Source organism: Mesoplodon densirostris, chromosome X (assembly GCF_025265405.1).
Source record: "Mesoplodon densirostris isolate mMesDen1 chromosome X, mMesDen1 primary haplotype, whole genome shotgun sequence".
NCBI classification, from domain to species: domain Eukaryota; kingdom Metazoa; phylum Chordata; class Mammalia; order Artiodactyla; family Ziphiidae; genus Mesoplodon; species Mesoplodon densirostris.
Window position 1 is genome coordinate 79,270,736 of NC_082681.1, and position 16,736 is coordinate 79,287,471.

Sequence of the window (16,736 nt, forward strand, 5' to 3'; positions counted from 1 at the left end):
AAGAAAAATATATGCAACAAGGGATTAATATCTAGAATACAGAAACAACTCCTAAAGTCAACAGGAAAAATAACAAGAAAAACAAGAAAAAGTCAACCTGAAAGAAAAAAACCAAATCAAAACAAAGGGTATGAGCAGGGAATTCACAGAAATGGAAAGAGAAATGGCCAGTAACATAAAAAGATGCTTAATTTCATAAGTAATTGGGGAAATACAAGTTCTAAAAAAATAACATGCAATGTTCAAGATAGGGGAAAATAAAAAAAGGTCAATAATATCCAATATTGTCAACGGTACAGTGAAACAGTCTCATATATTGTAGGTATGTGCATACTGGGACAGACATTTTAGAGGACAATATTTAGCAGTATTTAAAAATCTGAAATGTGCACACCCTTCAAACTAGCAATTCCTCTTCCACGTATATAACCTAGAGAATACTCTCACTTGTATATCACATACAAGGCTATTGACTGAGGCATCATTTTGCAATAGCCAGAAACTGAACAACCTAAATGTCAGTCAAAATAGGAATAGTTAAACTAAAGGTAGACTTTGTATACTGTGGAATCCTAGATAGCAGTTGTAAAAATGAGGTAGACTTATATACTAATACAAAAAGATTTCAAACATATATTGCTGAGATAAAAGCAAGCTGAAAAACAATATATGAAGTGTGATAGCATCTATCTTTAAAAACAAGAGGAAAGGGCTTCCCTGGTGGCGCAGTGGTTGAGAGTCCACCTGCCGATGCAGGGGACACGGCTTCCTGCCCCGGTCCAGGAAAATCCCACATGCCACAGAGCAGCTAGGCCCGTGAGCCATGGCAGCTGAGCCTGCGCGTCCAGAGCCTGTGCTCCGCAACAGGAGAGGCGCATACCGCAAAAAAAAAAAAAACCCAACAGGAAACACCAATAAAAATATATACATAGAAAAACTTGAATGCTACCCACCAAGCAGGTAAAAGTAGTTACCTCTAGATTAGGATTAGGTGGTAAATCAAGGGGGATTTTATCTTCATCCATATTGCTTATGTTTGTATACCAGGAATTGATTCATGTATTACTTGTGTAATTAAAAGGAAATAAATTGATTTAGCAATGCCAAAATTTTAAAAGGCATATAACAAATGTATTACTAAATGTGCATATATATATACGTATATAGAAAAATATCTGGTGATGATACACACCCAACTTAATAGCCATGGTCAAACAAGAGCTTGGCTGAAAACTTAAAAGGAAGATCTGGGGAGTGAAATGTCCACTGGGGACTTTATTTTTTTATAATTTTTTTAAAAATAAATTTATTTATTTATTTTTGGCTGTGTTGGGTCTTTGTTGCTGTGTGCGGGCTTTCTCTAGTTGCAGCAAGTGGGGGCCACTCTTCGTTGTAGTGCACGGGCTTTTCATTGTGGTGGCTTCTCTTGTTGCAGAGCATGGGCTCTAGGCACTCGGGCTTCAGTAGTTGTGGCACGTGGGCTCAGTAGTTGTGGCGCACGGGCTTAGTTGCTCCACGGCATGTGGGATCTTCCCGGACCAAGGTTCGAACCCATGTCCCCTGCACTGGCAGGCGGATTCTTAACCACTGCACCACCAGGGAAGTCCCTCCACTGGGGACTTTATTTTATTTAATTTATTTTTTAACATCTTTATTGGCGTATAATTGCTTTACATTGTTGTATTAGTTGCTGCTCTATAACAAAGTGAATCAGCTATACGTAAACATATATCCTCATATCCCCTCCCTCTTGCGTCTCCCTCCCACTGTCCCTATCCCACCTCTAGTCCACTGGGGACTTTAAAAAGCTCTGATATATTGCTGGAGAAAGCCATGTGCATGCTCAGGAAAGACCTAAAAATGTCAGTAAAGACCTAAAAGGCCCTCATCTTGTACCTCTGGCTGACTCTGAGACCCTGCTCAAGAAGTAAAGACTAAGACAGATTGTAAAGAACCTTAGCATTGAAGGTAAGCCGCAACACAAACTCAGAGCCCTAGACAAATGGTGGCAGAGTTATAGGTTCAAGGCATTTAAGGAAATGAGACCAATCACTAGCTAACTACTAAAATAACTGAGCAGACACTTCTGTGACCACAAACTATGGGGAGTTGTAGAATTAGTCCAGTAAAGTCATTAAAGGTATAAAAACAGTAAGTTAGATTTATTTTAGGAATACAAGATGGTTTAGCATCCAAAAAGCAATTAATGTAATATACCAACAGAAGAACCAAAATAACGTGATCATGTCAATAGATGATGAAAAAACATTTGACAAATTCATGATAAAAACGCTCAATGAACTAGGTATAGAAGGGAATTTCCTCAACCTGATAGGGGCATCTGTGAAAACCCCCCAGCTAACATCATACTTAATAGTAAAAGACTGGGGCTTCCCTGGTGGCGCAGTGGTTGAGAGTCCGCCTGCCGATGCAGGGGACACGGGTTCATGCCCCGGTTCGGGAAGATCCCACATGCCGCAGAGTGGCTGGGCCCATGAGCCATGGCCGCTGAGCCTGTGCATCCGGAGCCTGTGCTCCGCAACGGGAGAGGCCACATCGGTGAGAGGCCCGCGTACCGCAAAAAAAAAAGAAAAAAAAAAAGACTGAATGCTTTTCCCCTAAGGTCAGGAACAAGACAACAACATCCACTCACGCCACTTCTATTCAACACTGTACTGGAGGTTCTAGCCAGGACAGTTAAGCAAGAAAAGGAAATAAAGGTATCCAGACCAGAAAGGAAGAAGTAAAACCATCTCTGTTCAAAGATGACATGATTTTGTAAACAGAAATCCTGAAGAATCCATCAAAAAACTATTAGAAATAACAAGCTTAGCAAGCTTGCAGGCACAAGATCAATATACAAAGCTCAATAAATAGTTAGAAAATGAAATTAAGTAAAAACAATTCCATTTACAAAAGCATTGAAGAGAATAAAATATTTAGGAATAAATTTAACAAAAGAAGTGTAAAACTTGTACTCTGAAAATTAAAAAAAATTCTATTGAAAGATATTAAAGAAGACCTAAATAAATGGAAAGACATCTGATGTTTATGAATTGAAGGACTTGAAAGAACTGAAAGATGCCAACACTCCCTAAATTGACCTACAGATTCAACACAATCCCTGTGAAAATCCCAGCTGGCTTCTTTGCAGAATATGACAAGCTGACCCTAACATTCATATGAAAATGCAAAGGACCCAGAACAGCCAAAACAATCTTGAAAAAGAACAAAGTTGGAGCCCTCACGCTTCCCCATTTCAAAATTTATTACAAAGCTACAGTAATGAGGACAGTGTAGTAATGGCATAAGGATACACATATAGATGAATGGAATAGAACTGAGAGTCCAACTGCTTCTTGACAAGGATGCCAAGACAATTCAATGGGTAAAGAATAGTCTTTTCAACAAATGATGCTGGGATAACTGAATATCTACATGCAAAAGATTAAAGTTTGGACTGCCACTCTACACTATATACAAAAATTAACTCTAAATGGATCTCCAACCTATATTTAACATTGAAAACTATAAAACTCTTAGAAGAAAACAGAGACGTAAATCTTTGTGACCTTGGATTAGGCAATGATGTTTTAGATATGATGCCAAACACCAAGCAACAAGAGAAAAAACAGATGAATGGAATTCATCTAAAAATTTTAAATGTGTGCTTCAAAGGACACCATCAATAAAGTGAAAAAGCAACCCAAAGAATGGAAGAAAACATTTGCAAAGCATAATATAACTGATATGGGGCTAGTATCCAGAATGTGTAAAGAACACACACAACTCAACAATAAAAAGATAAATAACCCAATTTAAAAAATGGGCAATGAATCTGAATAGACATTTTTCCAAAGAAGATACACGAATTGCCAAGAAGCGCATGAAACATTATTAGCCGTCAGGGAAATGCAAACCAAAACCACAATGAGGTACCACTTCATACTCACTAGGATGGCTATAATTAAAGACATAATAAAACTAAGAATATGGAGAAATTACAATCCTTTATATATTGCTGGTAAGAAGGTAGAATAGGTACAGTTGCTATGAAAAACAGTCTGACAGTTCTTCAAAAAGTTAAACATAGAGTTATCATTTGACTGAGCAATTCCACTTAGGTGTATACCCAAGAGAAATAAAAATACACATCCACACGAAAACTTGTACATCAGTGCTCATAGCAGCATTACTATAAAAACCAAAAGTGGAAACAACCCAAATGTCCGTCAACAAATGAATGGATAAATAAAAACTTAATATATTCATGTAGTGGAATATTGTTTGGCAATAAAAAGGAATGAAGTACTGATACATGTTACAACATGATGAACCTTGAAAAGATGTTAAATGAAAGAATCCAGTCACAAAAGATCACATATTGCATGATTACATTTATATGAAATGTCCAGAATAGGCAAATCCATAAAGACAGAAGAATTAGTCACTGCCTGGAGGTGGGGTGGCAGGGGGTGGACAATGGAAAAACATGAGTGACTGCTAATGGGTATAGGTTTCTTTTGGGGGTGATGAAAATATTCTAAAATTTATTGTGGTGATAGTTGTACAACTTTGTGAATATACTAAAAAATCACTGAATTGTACACTTTAAAAAAGTGGGTTTTATGGTATATTAATTACATATTAATTTTTTTAAAAGAAATTTAAACAGCTACCATATGACCCACGTATAACACTCCTCGGTTATACCTAAAGAGAAATTAAAACACTTGTCCACACAAAAACTTATATATAGATGTTCACAGAGCAATATTCAAAATAGTCAAATTGGATACAACTGATGAATGGGCAAACAAAATGTTGTATATCTGTACAATGGAATATGATTTAGCAATAAAATGAAGTGATGATATGCACTGCAACATGGATGATCCTTGAAAACCTTATATTAAGTGAAATAAGACAGTCACAAAAGACCATAAATTATAGGATTCCATTTGTATGAAATATAGGTTAGTGGTTGCCTAGGGCTAGAAAAGGGGGCTGGGATGGGGAGTGACTGCTAATGGGTATGAGTTTCTTTTTGGAGGTGATGAAAATGTTCTAAAATTAGATTGTGGTGATGGCTGCGCAACTCTGAATATACAAAAGTCCATTGAAATGTACAGTTTAAACAGGTGAATTTTATGGCATGTGAATTATATCTCAATAAAGCTGTTAAAAAAAACTCAGAGGGCTTCCCTGGTGGCGCAGTGGTTAAGAATCCGCCTGCCAACGCAGGAGACACGGGCTCGAGCCCTGGTCTGGGAAGAGCCCACATGCGGCAGAGCAACTAAGCCCGTGTGCCACAACTACTGAGCCTGAGTGCCTAGAGCCGTGCTCCACAACAAGAGAAGCCACTGCAATGAGAAGCCCGCGCACCGCCATGAAGAGTAGCCCCTGCTTGTCGCAACTAGAGAAAGGCTGCGTGCAGCAACAAAGACCCAACACAGCCAAAAATAAATATATAAATTAATTAAAAAAACAAAAAATCCTCAGACTGTACACCTAAAAAAAGATAGAGGAGGCAAAAGAACCTTTAAAACTAGTCTTAGAAGGATAAATCTCAAAGTACAAACATAGAACAAAAAGGGCACTTTTAAATACATTCGGAACAAAAAGCTGAATGAGGAAGAAATAGGTCTCTGCCCTGTGCCAGCAGTATAATAATGATAAATGACAAAGAGGTAAAATTCCTCAATTACTATTTCTGCTTCTGCCTTCTCAGTTCCCAAGAGGGAACTGAAGCCCAATATGAGTAAAGAACTCATTGTAGTAAGGTAGTAAGCAAGAACTCAACTACTTTAATAAGAGTTCAAATGTCTTGTACCAGATGAATTATAGCTGAGGGAACTGAGAGTAATTTCAAACAAGAACACTGAAGCTATGTCAATGATATTTGAGGAATCACAGAGAAGGATGTTCCGGAAGACTGGGCAGATGTAACTTCAATTTCCGAAAAAAGAGAGGTAAATTAATTCCATAAATTACAGACCAGTCAGTTTGATATGTCTTCTAGATTATTATAGGGATGGCTTGCAAGAACCTAGAAATGGAAGAATAAGCACTAGATGCCAGCTTGAATTCACTTAGAAAAAGTCAATTTAGGCTAATCCTTATTTCTTTTTTGTACTGTTACTAAGCTGGTAGCTATGAAAAATATGGTAGACATATAGTATATCTGGACATTAGCAAGGCATTTGACAAAATCTTTTATGAGATCCTTAAGCACAAAATTGAGAAATGGGAGCTGGTTGTTAATTTTTGTTAGCTAGATTAATAACTGCTTGAAAGACCATTCCCAAAGCATGCAGATTACCAGGTCATTATCATGCTAGACGCAGGTTTCTAATAGCATATACCATGGGGTTCTCCTAGCCTTAGGAGCTTCATCATTTATATCCAACCACTTAAATGAAGATATGGAAACCATGCTGATGAGGTTTATAAGTGACAACATCTGGGAAGGATAGTGAATACTTGGGATGACAGAATCAGGATATTGATTTTAATTATAAGTAGTTGGGGGTAAAACAAAACAAAACTAAAACTTGCCTGGGCCAGATGAAACCAAACCAAGGACCAGATCCAAATCTCATACCTAAATTAGAAAATGAGTGCAAGGGAGAGAAACAATTTTTCACTGTTTCTGAAATCAGCCTCAAACTTGAATTGTAGCTACTGTTAGAATGTGACCTGAAATATTCCAGTCAAGACACCAACAATAGCAATGAGAGTACTAGAAGTTTTTATCTACGACTGTAGCCTTAATTATTCTTACCCTCTTTTAGACGATCCCCTTCGGCCTTGGTTTTCTTCTGTCTTTCTGATCCAGCAAGGTCTACAAGATGCAGCTTGGAGCGAAAGCTGCTATTCCTGTGATGATAACAGGACACAAGTGAGAATGGTACACAAGCTTGAGAGTAGGTTGAGTATCAAAGCTCACATGCCGGCTCTCATTTTCTTTCATGTCAGTCCAAATGGCTCCATTCATTACTCATGCTCAGAGTACTAATGTCTGGTTATTTTTCAAATCAAGAAGCAACCTATTATTCAACTTTAGTAGAACTAATGTTAAAAATCTTGACTCTTACTTGTAACTTGAACTTACTTGTCACTTTTCTTTCTTTGCTCTATGGAAATTGTAAAGATGGCATGAGATCGGGATGACTGGGAGTTCATAGCTGTGGAGGCCACAGTCCTACAGTTGTTGCCCTGCTCCAAACAGGAAACAGTATCCAGGGCGACTAAAACAGTCTTCTCAGTGAGTCCCACAATCTAATTCAGAGAAAGAAAAAACTCTCTTATGATTCGACTTCAAATACTTCATCAGAAATATAAGGATTGGTGGTTTAAATAATAATGCCTTGGGCTTCCCTGGTGGCGCATTGGTTGAGAATCTGCCTGCTAATGCAGGGGACACGGGTTCGAGCCCTGGTCTGGGAAGATCCCACATGCCGCGGAGCAACTAGGCCCGTGAGCCACAACTACTGAGCCTGCGCGTCTGGAGCCTGTGCTCCGCAACAAGAGAGGCCACGACAGTGAGAGGCCTGCACACCGCGATGAAGTGGCCCCCGCTTGCCACAAATAGAGAAAGCCCTCGCACAGAAACGAAGACCCAACACAGCCAAAAATAAATAAATAAATACATTTATTAAAAAATAAAATAAAAATAAATAAATAAAAAAAAATAATGCCTTGATGTTCCAGTAGAACCTTAATAAATAGTCATGGTAATAAGGGCTGGGTTGTTTTAAATTTTTATTTTATTTATTTTTGGCTACGTTGGGTCTTCATTGCTGTGTGCGGGCTTTCTCTAGCTGTGGCTGGCGGGGGCTACTCTTTGCTGTGGTGCACGGGCTTCTCATTGCGGTGGCTTCTCTTGTTGTGGAGCACGGGCTCTAGGTGTGTGGGCTTCAGTAGTTGTGGCTCGCAGGCTCTAGAGCGCAGGCTCAGTAGTTGTGGCGCACGGGCTTAGCTGCTCCATGGCATGTGGGATCTTCCTGGACCAGGGCTCGAACTCATGTCCCCTGCATTGGCAGGCAGATTCTTAACCACTGTGCCACCAGGGAAGTCCCATAAGGGCAGTTTTAACTAGCAACTCTGTGATCACTGCAAACCAAGGTCTCCAATCTTTGCTGGGGACCTCCAAAACAAGGATGCCAGTCAATACTAGAGCTACAAAAGACCTCTAGATTTTATGGTAGCAATGGATATGTGCCTTCCAGGGAGCCCCAAGTGAAGGTAAGTTTTGGCCCTAAGGACAGCAAGGGCAACACAAATAGCTATGGTATTTCTCTTTGCTACATTCTCCTCCATGTGGCCTTGTGTTCCTCCCTATATCTTGGACCCATTTTATACCTCATATTCACTAGGGAAAATAGCATGGTACACTTTCCACTGGATTAGGAAGCCAGGAAAACAGGGTCTTAGGCTTGGTACTGTATCTACCCAGGAGAATTTGTACAAGTTAAAATCTCTTGGAGCCTCTGGAGATTGAACTAGATGATTATGAAGTCCCTTCTAGCCTCAATATGCTATGATTTTATTACCCCATAGCTCCCAAATCTATATCTGTGGCCCTAATTTCTAGTCTTATACTTCAAATTGCCTGCTACTTACACTTTGACATCAGCAAATTATAAAACTAAACTCATCTTCCTTCCACCAACACTGATTGTCTCCACTACTTCTTCGTTTCTACTAAGATCTCTATTCTCAAAACCTCAGATTCGCCTTTAATTCCTGCTATTCCCCCATATCTCACCTATCACCAACTCCCAGTCATTCTTCTTTTGTATCCATTGTTTCCTTCTCCTTTCCACATCTACCTGCCTAATCCAGGCCCATATTACTTCATGCCTGAAAAATAAGGCAAAGTTTCCCTAAATTTTCCTTCCTCATCCTAGTTTTTCTCCTTTTCAATCCATTCTTGTTTAGCCTTCCGAAAATCCTGCCTCCTAAAATGTCACCAAACTCCTAAGCCCTATGCTAGATAATGAGGGTACAAAGAGATTTTAAGATACTCTCCTAACCTCCCGGGAGCTAACCTAGTCAGAGATATACATAAGATAAAAACTTGGTAAAAGTAGCCAGTGCAGTCCTTCATTTGGAAGTATTAAGTAGCTTACATACTATTCACAGGGAAAGAAACTAAGCTCTTTAGCCTGGCTTCATAATCTGGTCCTAACATATCTCCTATTACTTCCCAACCCATATCCTCTAATGCAGACAGACCAATCTAGTCTTATTACCCCCAGGAATATATTTTCTGCTTTCCTGCTTAAGCTATTCCTTACTACAAGAATAACCTTACTTCTTTACTTACTTATATTCCATCCATCCCAACTGAAGAGTGCTCACAAACTTGTCCTTACCCTTCCCAATTTGAGTCAGAAACTTAACACTTCTCTGTATTGCAAATTTTCCCTCAAATAGTGCTTGGGATTTAATTCCTGCCTTGGTATAGGACATATAAAAGATCTTAGTACTGGGTCAAGAGCCGGCTCAGTACCAACATTCTTTCTGGTGACAGCATGCATTTTACCCAGGTTTCTTATCCCCACTATCCAAACTGTCTTTCTGTATCCCACGCTTATCAGGCTTTCAAAATTAAGTCTTGATTCTTCAAGCCTTGCTTTAGTGCCTGGCTAATGACTTAACGACCCAGAAGGAAAAAAATTTCAGTAGCATAGGCATCTGCCCCTCAAGCACCTGCACCCTAAATTTCAGCTTTCTCTGCAGGGAAGAGAAGGAGAGAAAGATGGATAAGGTATTATTTTACCAAGTTTTCCTAAGTCTGTACTACCCTATTCTCATCCACTTTCCACCTCAAATTCTCCCACTCCTGAATACTCAAGCTGCTGCTAGAACCAAGCTCTGCCTGTTTTCAACACTGGCTCCTGGATTTGGTCCACTCCCATATACAATACTCCCAACCTTGCCTCAAACTTTGTTCAGCTACAGCTCCTCAGCCTACATCTATACCATGTGATGGAAGCCTCTCAAATAAGCGATCTCTTCTTCCTATGGTACTTATAAATTTAAAATTTTTGTATTGTTTTACTTTCTAAATATCACTCCAGAGATCTAGCACAATGTCTATTACAGTGTTGTCTAACAGAATTTACTATGACCATGTTTTATATCTGTGCTATCCAATACAGTAGCCACTAGTCACGTAGCTATTGAGCACTTGATATGTGGCTGGTAACTGAGGGACTGAATTTCGAATTATATTCAACTTTAGTTCATTTAAGTTTAAATAGCCATTTGTGGCTAGTGGCTACCATACTGGACAGCCCAGTCTCAGAACTCTGTAAATAGCCAATAAATATTTAATTGATATTAGCATTCCCTCAAGAGGTAATAGGAAGGTGATAAAACTTCCTTCCCCACAAAATTTCCCATCTAGGAATTCTAGGTTAACAAAGGGAATTAGGACCACACAAAATCTGAAAGACTGAGATGTTAGTAGTCATTTAAAACCACAGTGGCAAATAAAAGGAGTGTGAACTTTAGTAGTGGCCAACATTTTAAAATAACATCAAATCAGAGAAAAACACACCTTTATGCCTTCCTTAGGATCCTCCCGTATATTTATTTGAGGGGCTTTCTCACGAGATGGGCACAGAAGATCCAAGATTTCTTCATTGTAAATCTGGTATTGTTGAAAACAAAGTGGTAAAAACAAGATGTTAACAGTGGTAATTGAGGAGTGGTGGGACCACAGGTGATTTTTAAAATTCTTTATGACTTTCTGTATTAAAAAAATTTTTTGCAACAAACATTATTTTTATAATTAAGAAAAGGATTTTAACCCTACATGTAACCATTTGATACTCATAGGAATAAATTCACATATTACTTGTAACAAAACTGAGACTGCTCTCTTGAGAGAATGTTTCTCAGGAATAGCAGACACAATGAAAGCTACATGGGTGCCCAAATTCAGTTCTTTGATGGTGTCATGACAACATCACCTTCACCAATTTTGTTAAAATGTAAGCAATGGGTCCTTAGTGGAGGGTGGAAGTGGGAAGCAAAAGGGAGAGGTAGCAACCAATATTTCAACAACAACCAGAACTTTAAGTACTAAAACAGTGTTTGCACATAGTAAGCACCATGTTTGTTTGCTATTATTGCTGTTGCTACTATTTAATATAGCAGGTTCCTAGGTTATTTTTACATTTGGTCACCTTGGCCACAACTGGGTTAATCAAGAGTTTCAAGAAGGTTAATCTTAATGATGTTTAACTCCCCACCTTCCACCTCTATACCTCCTATACCAACTAACATATTGAGATTCAACTTCAGGATGAAGTATTCACATACTATTTATAATTGCATGTTTAAATTATATACATTTATTTATTGCTCCTTAAAGATAAGACATCTTATCACTGCTACGGAATCAACCAGCTAGTTTCCCAGAAGCCATAAATTCCCTAACTATGTGCTTCTGGTGTCATGAGGTTAGATATAACTGGTCAGTCTACTTGTATACTGATATATAATAGAATGAAAATACCCGCAAAGGCAGGGACTTCTATCTGTTTTGTTCACTGATATATCCCAAATACCTAGAACAGGGCCTGTAACATGTAGGTACTCAATAAATATCTGTTGAATACACACTCTGTCATCATTTACACAGCTCAATACTTCACCCAATTTTTATAACATTCTTCATAGAGTAGCAGCATTATCACTCAAGCCTCGAAACACTAAAGGGATATCAAATATTTTTCTACAGACTCTACAGGGAATCAATAATAGAGGCCAAACTGGAATTAAAGGATTCCTATTATCTTTTTATATGGGAATGCCAACTCCTCTAACAATCAGATTAAACAGACTATTCTGACAACAGGGAAGGAACTGGGTGGGAGCCAGATCCAACTGAGCCAGTAAGTTTTCTCTATCAATTTATTAAAATGCAACTTACTAAAAATGCAATTTATTAATTTGAGTCATGCCAGGAAAAACCTGATTTGTATTTATTTTTCTACCCAAAGATAAATTTGAATTCAGAATAATTAAAGATAAATCATTTACCTCCAAGTATGATACTTTCAGAGTAAATTCGAAGTCACTCTTTTTATCAATTTCTTGGAAGAGCAGCTGTATTACTCTAGGAATGACCCCAACTGTTGGTTCATTTTCTTGCTCTGCAGTGTATGCACCTCCCATCGAATAGGTTTTTCCAGAGCCAGTTTGCCCATAGGCCAGGACGGTTGCATTGTATCCTGACAAAATAGAAGTCACATGCGCGGTGATGCTCAAATATTTTCATCCCATCAATACACTCTACTTCCTTCAGCAATTACTTGTAACAAAATTGAGACTGCTCTCTAAACACAAGGGTCTCTTAGGAATGTCAGACACAAAGAAAAGTTATTTGAGTGCCATGACTTTGCACTACTCCAAATAAGCAAAGAAGAAAAATATCAAACCTGAATGTGTGCCTCTCTTGATAGCCCTTAAAAGCTAGGAAGTAAAACACTTAAAGATATGACTGAGATAATGAAGGTGGCCAAGTCACTGTCTAAAAGCCATTCAGAGTTTTATAATTCTACTTTCTCTCTACTTGGAACAATTCTAAATTAGGGCAATTAAATGAAAGTTTTAGAAGCTGCATAAATAGAAGGGTTTCCAACGTGTATTTCTTTGGTTAACAGAGTCTTCATTTGAAAAGGCAACTAAGTTGCTTTTTACAGTCAATGAAAGCATCCTTGCCTATATGAATTCTCAGACTGCATTTGGACCGTATTATCAGGCTCCTCATAGAAATGTCATCATTTAAGTATGATTCAATGTGATATATGTCCTTTGCTTTTTTTTCTTTTTTTTTCTTTTTTTTTTTTTTTTGTGGTATGCGGGCCTCTCACTGTTGTGGCCTCTCCCGTTGCGGAGCACAGGCTCCGGATGCGCAGGCCCAGCGGCCATGGCTCACGGGCCCAGCCGCTCCGCGGCATATGGGATCCTCCCAGACCGGGGCACGAACCCGTATCCCCTGCATCGGCAGGCGGACTCTCAACCACTGCGCCACCAGGGAGGCCCTTTTTTCTTTTTGAAAGAACTTATTCACCTAAATGAAGACCCTGATGTTCTGGAAGATCTTAAGATGTTAAATTGATATTTTCACTGTAATAGATTGCTAATATCACCTGGCATGACTCTGGGACAAGAGAATAACATTCCATAATCTTCTGTAATACCACAGATATGTATATATAGTAATAAATGGGGAAACCAAGTTTCAGTACTTTTTACAAAAACTCAGGGTGCTGTTGACCTGACTGAAAAATACTGGCTTTATCTCTGCAACTGAGAGCAATGTTAACAAAACACATAGATATTGGAATCACTTTCTACTTTATATTGCCTCTAAAGATTATCATTCTCATAGTTTCCCAAGTCAAGAATACTAAAGTAGAACTATAGTGTTCTTACTAAGCTGTGAAAGGTACATTCTGAGGAAGATAACAAGATAATGAAGGGTCTGGATACCATATTTTTTTTAGGAATGGCTAAAGGAAAGGAGGGATGGTTAAGTAGAAGAGACTTAGAATCAAATAATGGTCCTCCAAATATGTAAATAGGAAAAAGATTAACTTTATAGTGGAGAAGTCTGGCAGACACCACCTTAATCAAATGATCAAAATGAACATCAATAGTAATGGAACAAATCAAAATCGTGTGCTGCCTGATAGAATTCAATGAGAAGAATACAGCATCACTTCTGTGATATTCCTGCTAAAGATATATTGATACAACCTGAATCTAATCATAAATAAACTTCAGACAAAACAAAATTGAAAAACAGTTTACAAAATAACTGGCCTGTGATCTTCAAAAGTGTCATGATCATCAAAGTCAAAAGAAGACTGAAGGAGTTTTATAATAAAGGAGACTATAGAAGTAGTACAACTAAACGTAACATATGATTTTGAACTAGATCCTTTTGCAACAAAGGACATTATTGGAACAACTGGTGAAACTTGAATGAGGTCTGAGGACCAGATGGTAGTGAGGTAGCAATGCTAATTTCATGATTTTGATGGTCGTATTGTAGTTATGTAGGACAGTAGGACGAAGTTCTTGTTTGTAGCAAATATACACTGAAGTATTCAGGGGGCCATCAGGTCAACAACTCAAGTCAGATGGTTCAGGAAAAAAAAGTTCTTTATGCTGTTCTTGCAACATTTCTGTAAGTTGGAGATTACTGCTTTAATAGTTAAAAACTTTGAAACAGAGTATTCAATGTATCCTGAGCCATGACATCATTTTTTTTCCACTTCTTTTGTTTTTGTTTTTGTGTTTTTTTTGCGGTACGCGGGCCTCTCACTGTTGTGGCCTCTCCCATTGCAGAGCACAGGCTCCGGACGCGCAGGCTCAGCGGCCATGGCTCATGACATCATTTTAAGAAGTGAAAAAGGGGCTTCCCTGGTGGCGCAGTGGTTGAGAGTCCACCTGCCGATGCAGGGGACACGGGTTCGTGCCCCGGTCCGGGAGGATCCGACATGCCGCAGAGCAGCTGGGCCCGTGAGCCATGGCCGCTGAGCCTGCGCGTCCGGAGCCTGTGCTCCGCAACGGGAGAGGCCACAACAGTGAGAGGCCCGCGTACCGCAAAAAAAAAAAGAAGTGAAAAAAAATGTGAAGAGCTGTTGCTTGGAAGAAGGCTTCTGTTTGCCTAGAGGGATGAACTAACATCACTGGGTAGAAATTACAGGGAAGCAAATTTCATCTCAATATAATCTAAAACAATTAGAGTTGTCCAAAACCAATCAACAGGACTACCCTATGAGCCAGTGATATCCCTGTCAAAGAAAAAAATTTTAACCAGATGCTGGAAGTTCACTTAAGAGATATTGCTAGAAAGTATTTTTCTTTGGATGGAAAGTTAGACCAGATGATGTACAAATATCCCTTTCAACTTTAAGGGACTAGTATGCCATGGTTCTACTTCTTTTAAATAGCCCTCTGCTTTGAATCCTGAATAACCACTGTACTAGAATAACAATTAGACACCTCTCAGGCACTGCTCCCTTCTTCAGAACTTTGCCATGGTCTTCAATAATACTAAAGCCTTAGCTTCTGTAATCAAGATTATTAACTGGCCAGGGTATTCGGGGGCTTTAGGAAATCTCAAAGGTTTTAACTTTAAAAATATTTTTTCTTAAAGATAGGAGCAAAAAGTTTAACATTTCTAATGTATTTAAAAGTATGGGGACTTCCTTGGTGGTCCACTGGCTAAGACTCCATGCTCCCAATGCAGGGGGCCCTGGTTTGATCCCTGGTCAGGGAACTAGATCCCACATGCTGCAGCTAAGAGTTCGCATGCTGCAACGAAGATCCTGCACGCAGCAATGAAAATCCCGTGTGCTGCAACTAAGACCTGACGCAGCCAAATAAATAAATAAATAAATAAACTTAAAATTCACAAAAGAAAAAACACAAGTGATAAATGTCAATAAAATATAAAAAGATTTTTTAAAAGTATGTATGTAGTCATCTATTTCCATTCCTACGCCTGGACTTTGAACTCTTCCAGGGCCCAGAAGCTATGTTATTTATCTCTGAATCCCTCAACAGGCTTTGCAGTGCCTGGGCCTCAAGTAGGTCCTCATCAGCACCCATCAAACAGCTTAGAATCTAATGAGGTTCCAGGACAAACAAATAGAAACATATACAAGTCAAAGATGAGCAGAACCATAGAAAGCAAATATAGTATAAAATTAGCTTCAAGGGTACAAGTGATATTGGGTTAGTTCTTAGGCTGTGGGCTTTCTGAAGGCAGGACTCATGCTTCATCCATTCCTGTATTGGCAGCACCCAATCACAGTGCCTAACACAGTGTATGCTCAAGAACCGTTTGAAGAATCAAACAGCCTCACCTTTAAATACGCCTTTTATGAGTGGTGCTACTGCTGTATTGAATACTTCCTCTTGTTCAGTAGAGGGGTCAAACACAAAATCGTAGGTAAAGGATTTGTCAGTACCAACCACCACCTAGAGAAGGCAAGGGACAAGGAGTAAGAAAAAAAATGAAAGGCCAGACCACGCCCCTCACTGCCATTTGGCCCCAGCTGTTCAGAGGCAGGCCCAGGACTCGCTACGCACCTGAGGTTCCTCGGGTACGAAGGAAAGGCACATCTGGCAGCCCTCATTAATCTCTTTGGGGACCAGAGGGCGACATCGCAGTGCCACTCTTACAGGAATGCCCTTCACCTCTTCCTTCATGATCCTACCTCGGCACCGTCTCTGCGGCGGGGGGGGGGGGGGGGTGGGGAAAGATGATCGCTGATTAAGTTTGGTAGGTCGGCAGGGGTGGGAAGGCTTTCTTCCTCAGTTCTGGCCTTCCTCGGAGGGTGTGGTGGGTTAGGGAAGTCAGCGGTAGCTTACGGTGGCAGCCTCCCGCTCCCGGCGGGATCGCTGCCTCGGGAAAGTCACTGTCCCTCAGACTTTGCCACGACAGGACTGCCAGTCAGCCGACCCTCTGAAGAGAGCGAAGTGGCGTCTGAAATGAAAAGGAGAAGCCCAACGGAGACGACAACAAAGAACCAAAGCCCCAGGGTACCGGGAAAGGCAGATCCTGAGCTAAGGTGTGCCCCCTTAACTCACCAAACTAAACGTCCTTTCCCGGTCTCCCGGCGCCCTGTCCCAACCGCAGCTTTAACCGCCAAGTTTCAAATCACTCTCGGAGGCGCCAGCCAATCGGAGCACAGACA

At 39.7% G+C, this 16,736-nt stretch overlaps 1 protein-coding gene across 2 annotated transcripts in view; it reads right to left on the minus strand.

Annotated features, from left to right (window-relative positions):
• KIF4A (kinesin family member 4A) overlaps window positions 1-16,714 on the minus strand; it is a 129,113-nt gene extending 112,399 nt beyond the window's left edge. The window contains exons 1-7 of one of the 2 annotated variants that reach the window (XM_060086773.1): window positions 16,630-16,714; window positions 16,129-16,525; window positions 15,903-16,017; window positions 12,061-12,251; window positions 10,571-10,663; window positions 7,115-7,281; window positions 6,785-6,879 (exon numbers count right to left, since the gene is read on the minus strand). In XM_060086773.1, coding sequence (XP_059942756.1) covers window positions 6,785-6,879; window positions 7,115-7,281; window positions 10,571-10,663; window positions 12,061-12,251; window positions 15,903-16,017; window positions 16,129-16,248 — 781 coding nt within the window. In that variant the 5' untranslated portion in view covers window positions 16,249-16,525; window positions 16,630-16,714. The remainder of the gene's footprint in view (window positions 1-6,784; window positions 6,880-7,114; window positions 7,282-10,570; window positions 10,664-12,060; window positions 12,252-15,902; window positions 16,018-16,128; window positions 16,526-16,629) is intronic. The other variant, XM_060086774.1, reaches the window with a different exon arrangement.
• Window positions 16,715-16,736: the final 22 nt, after the last annotated feature.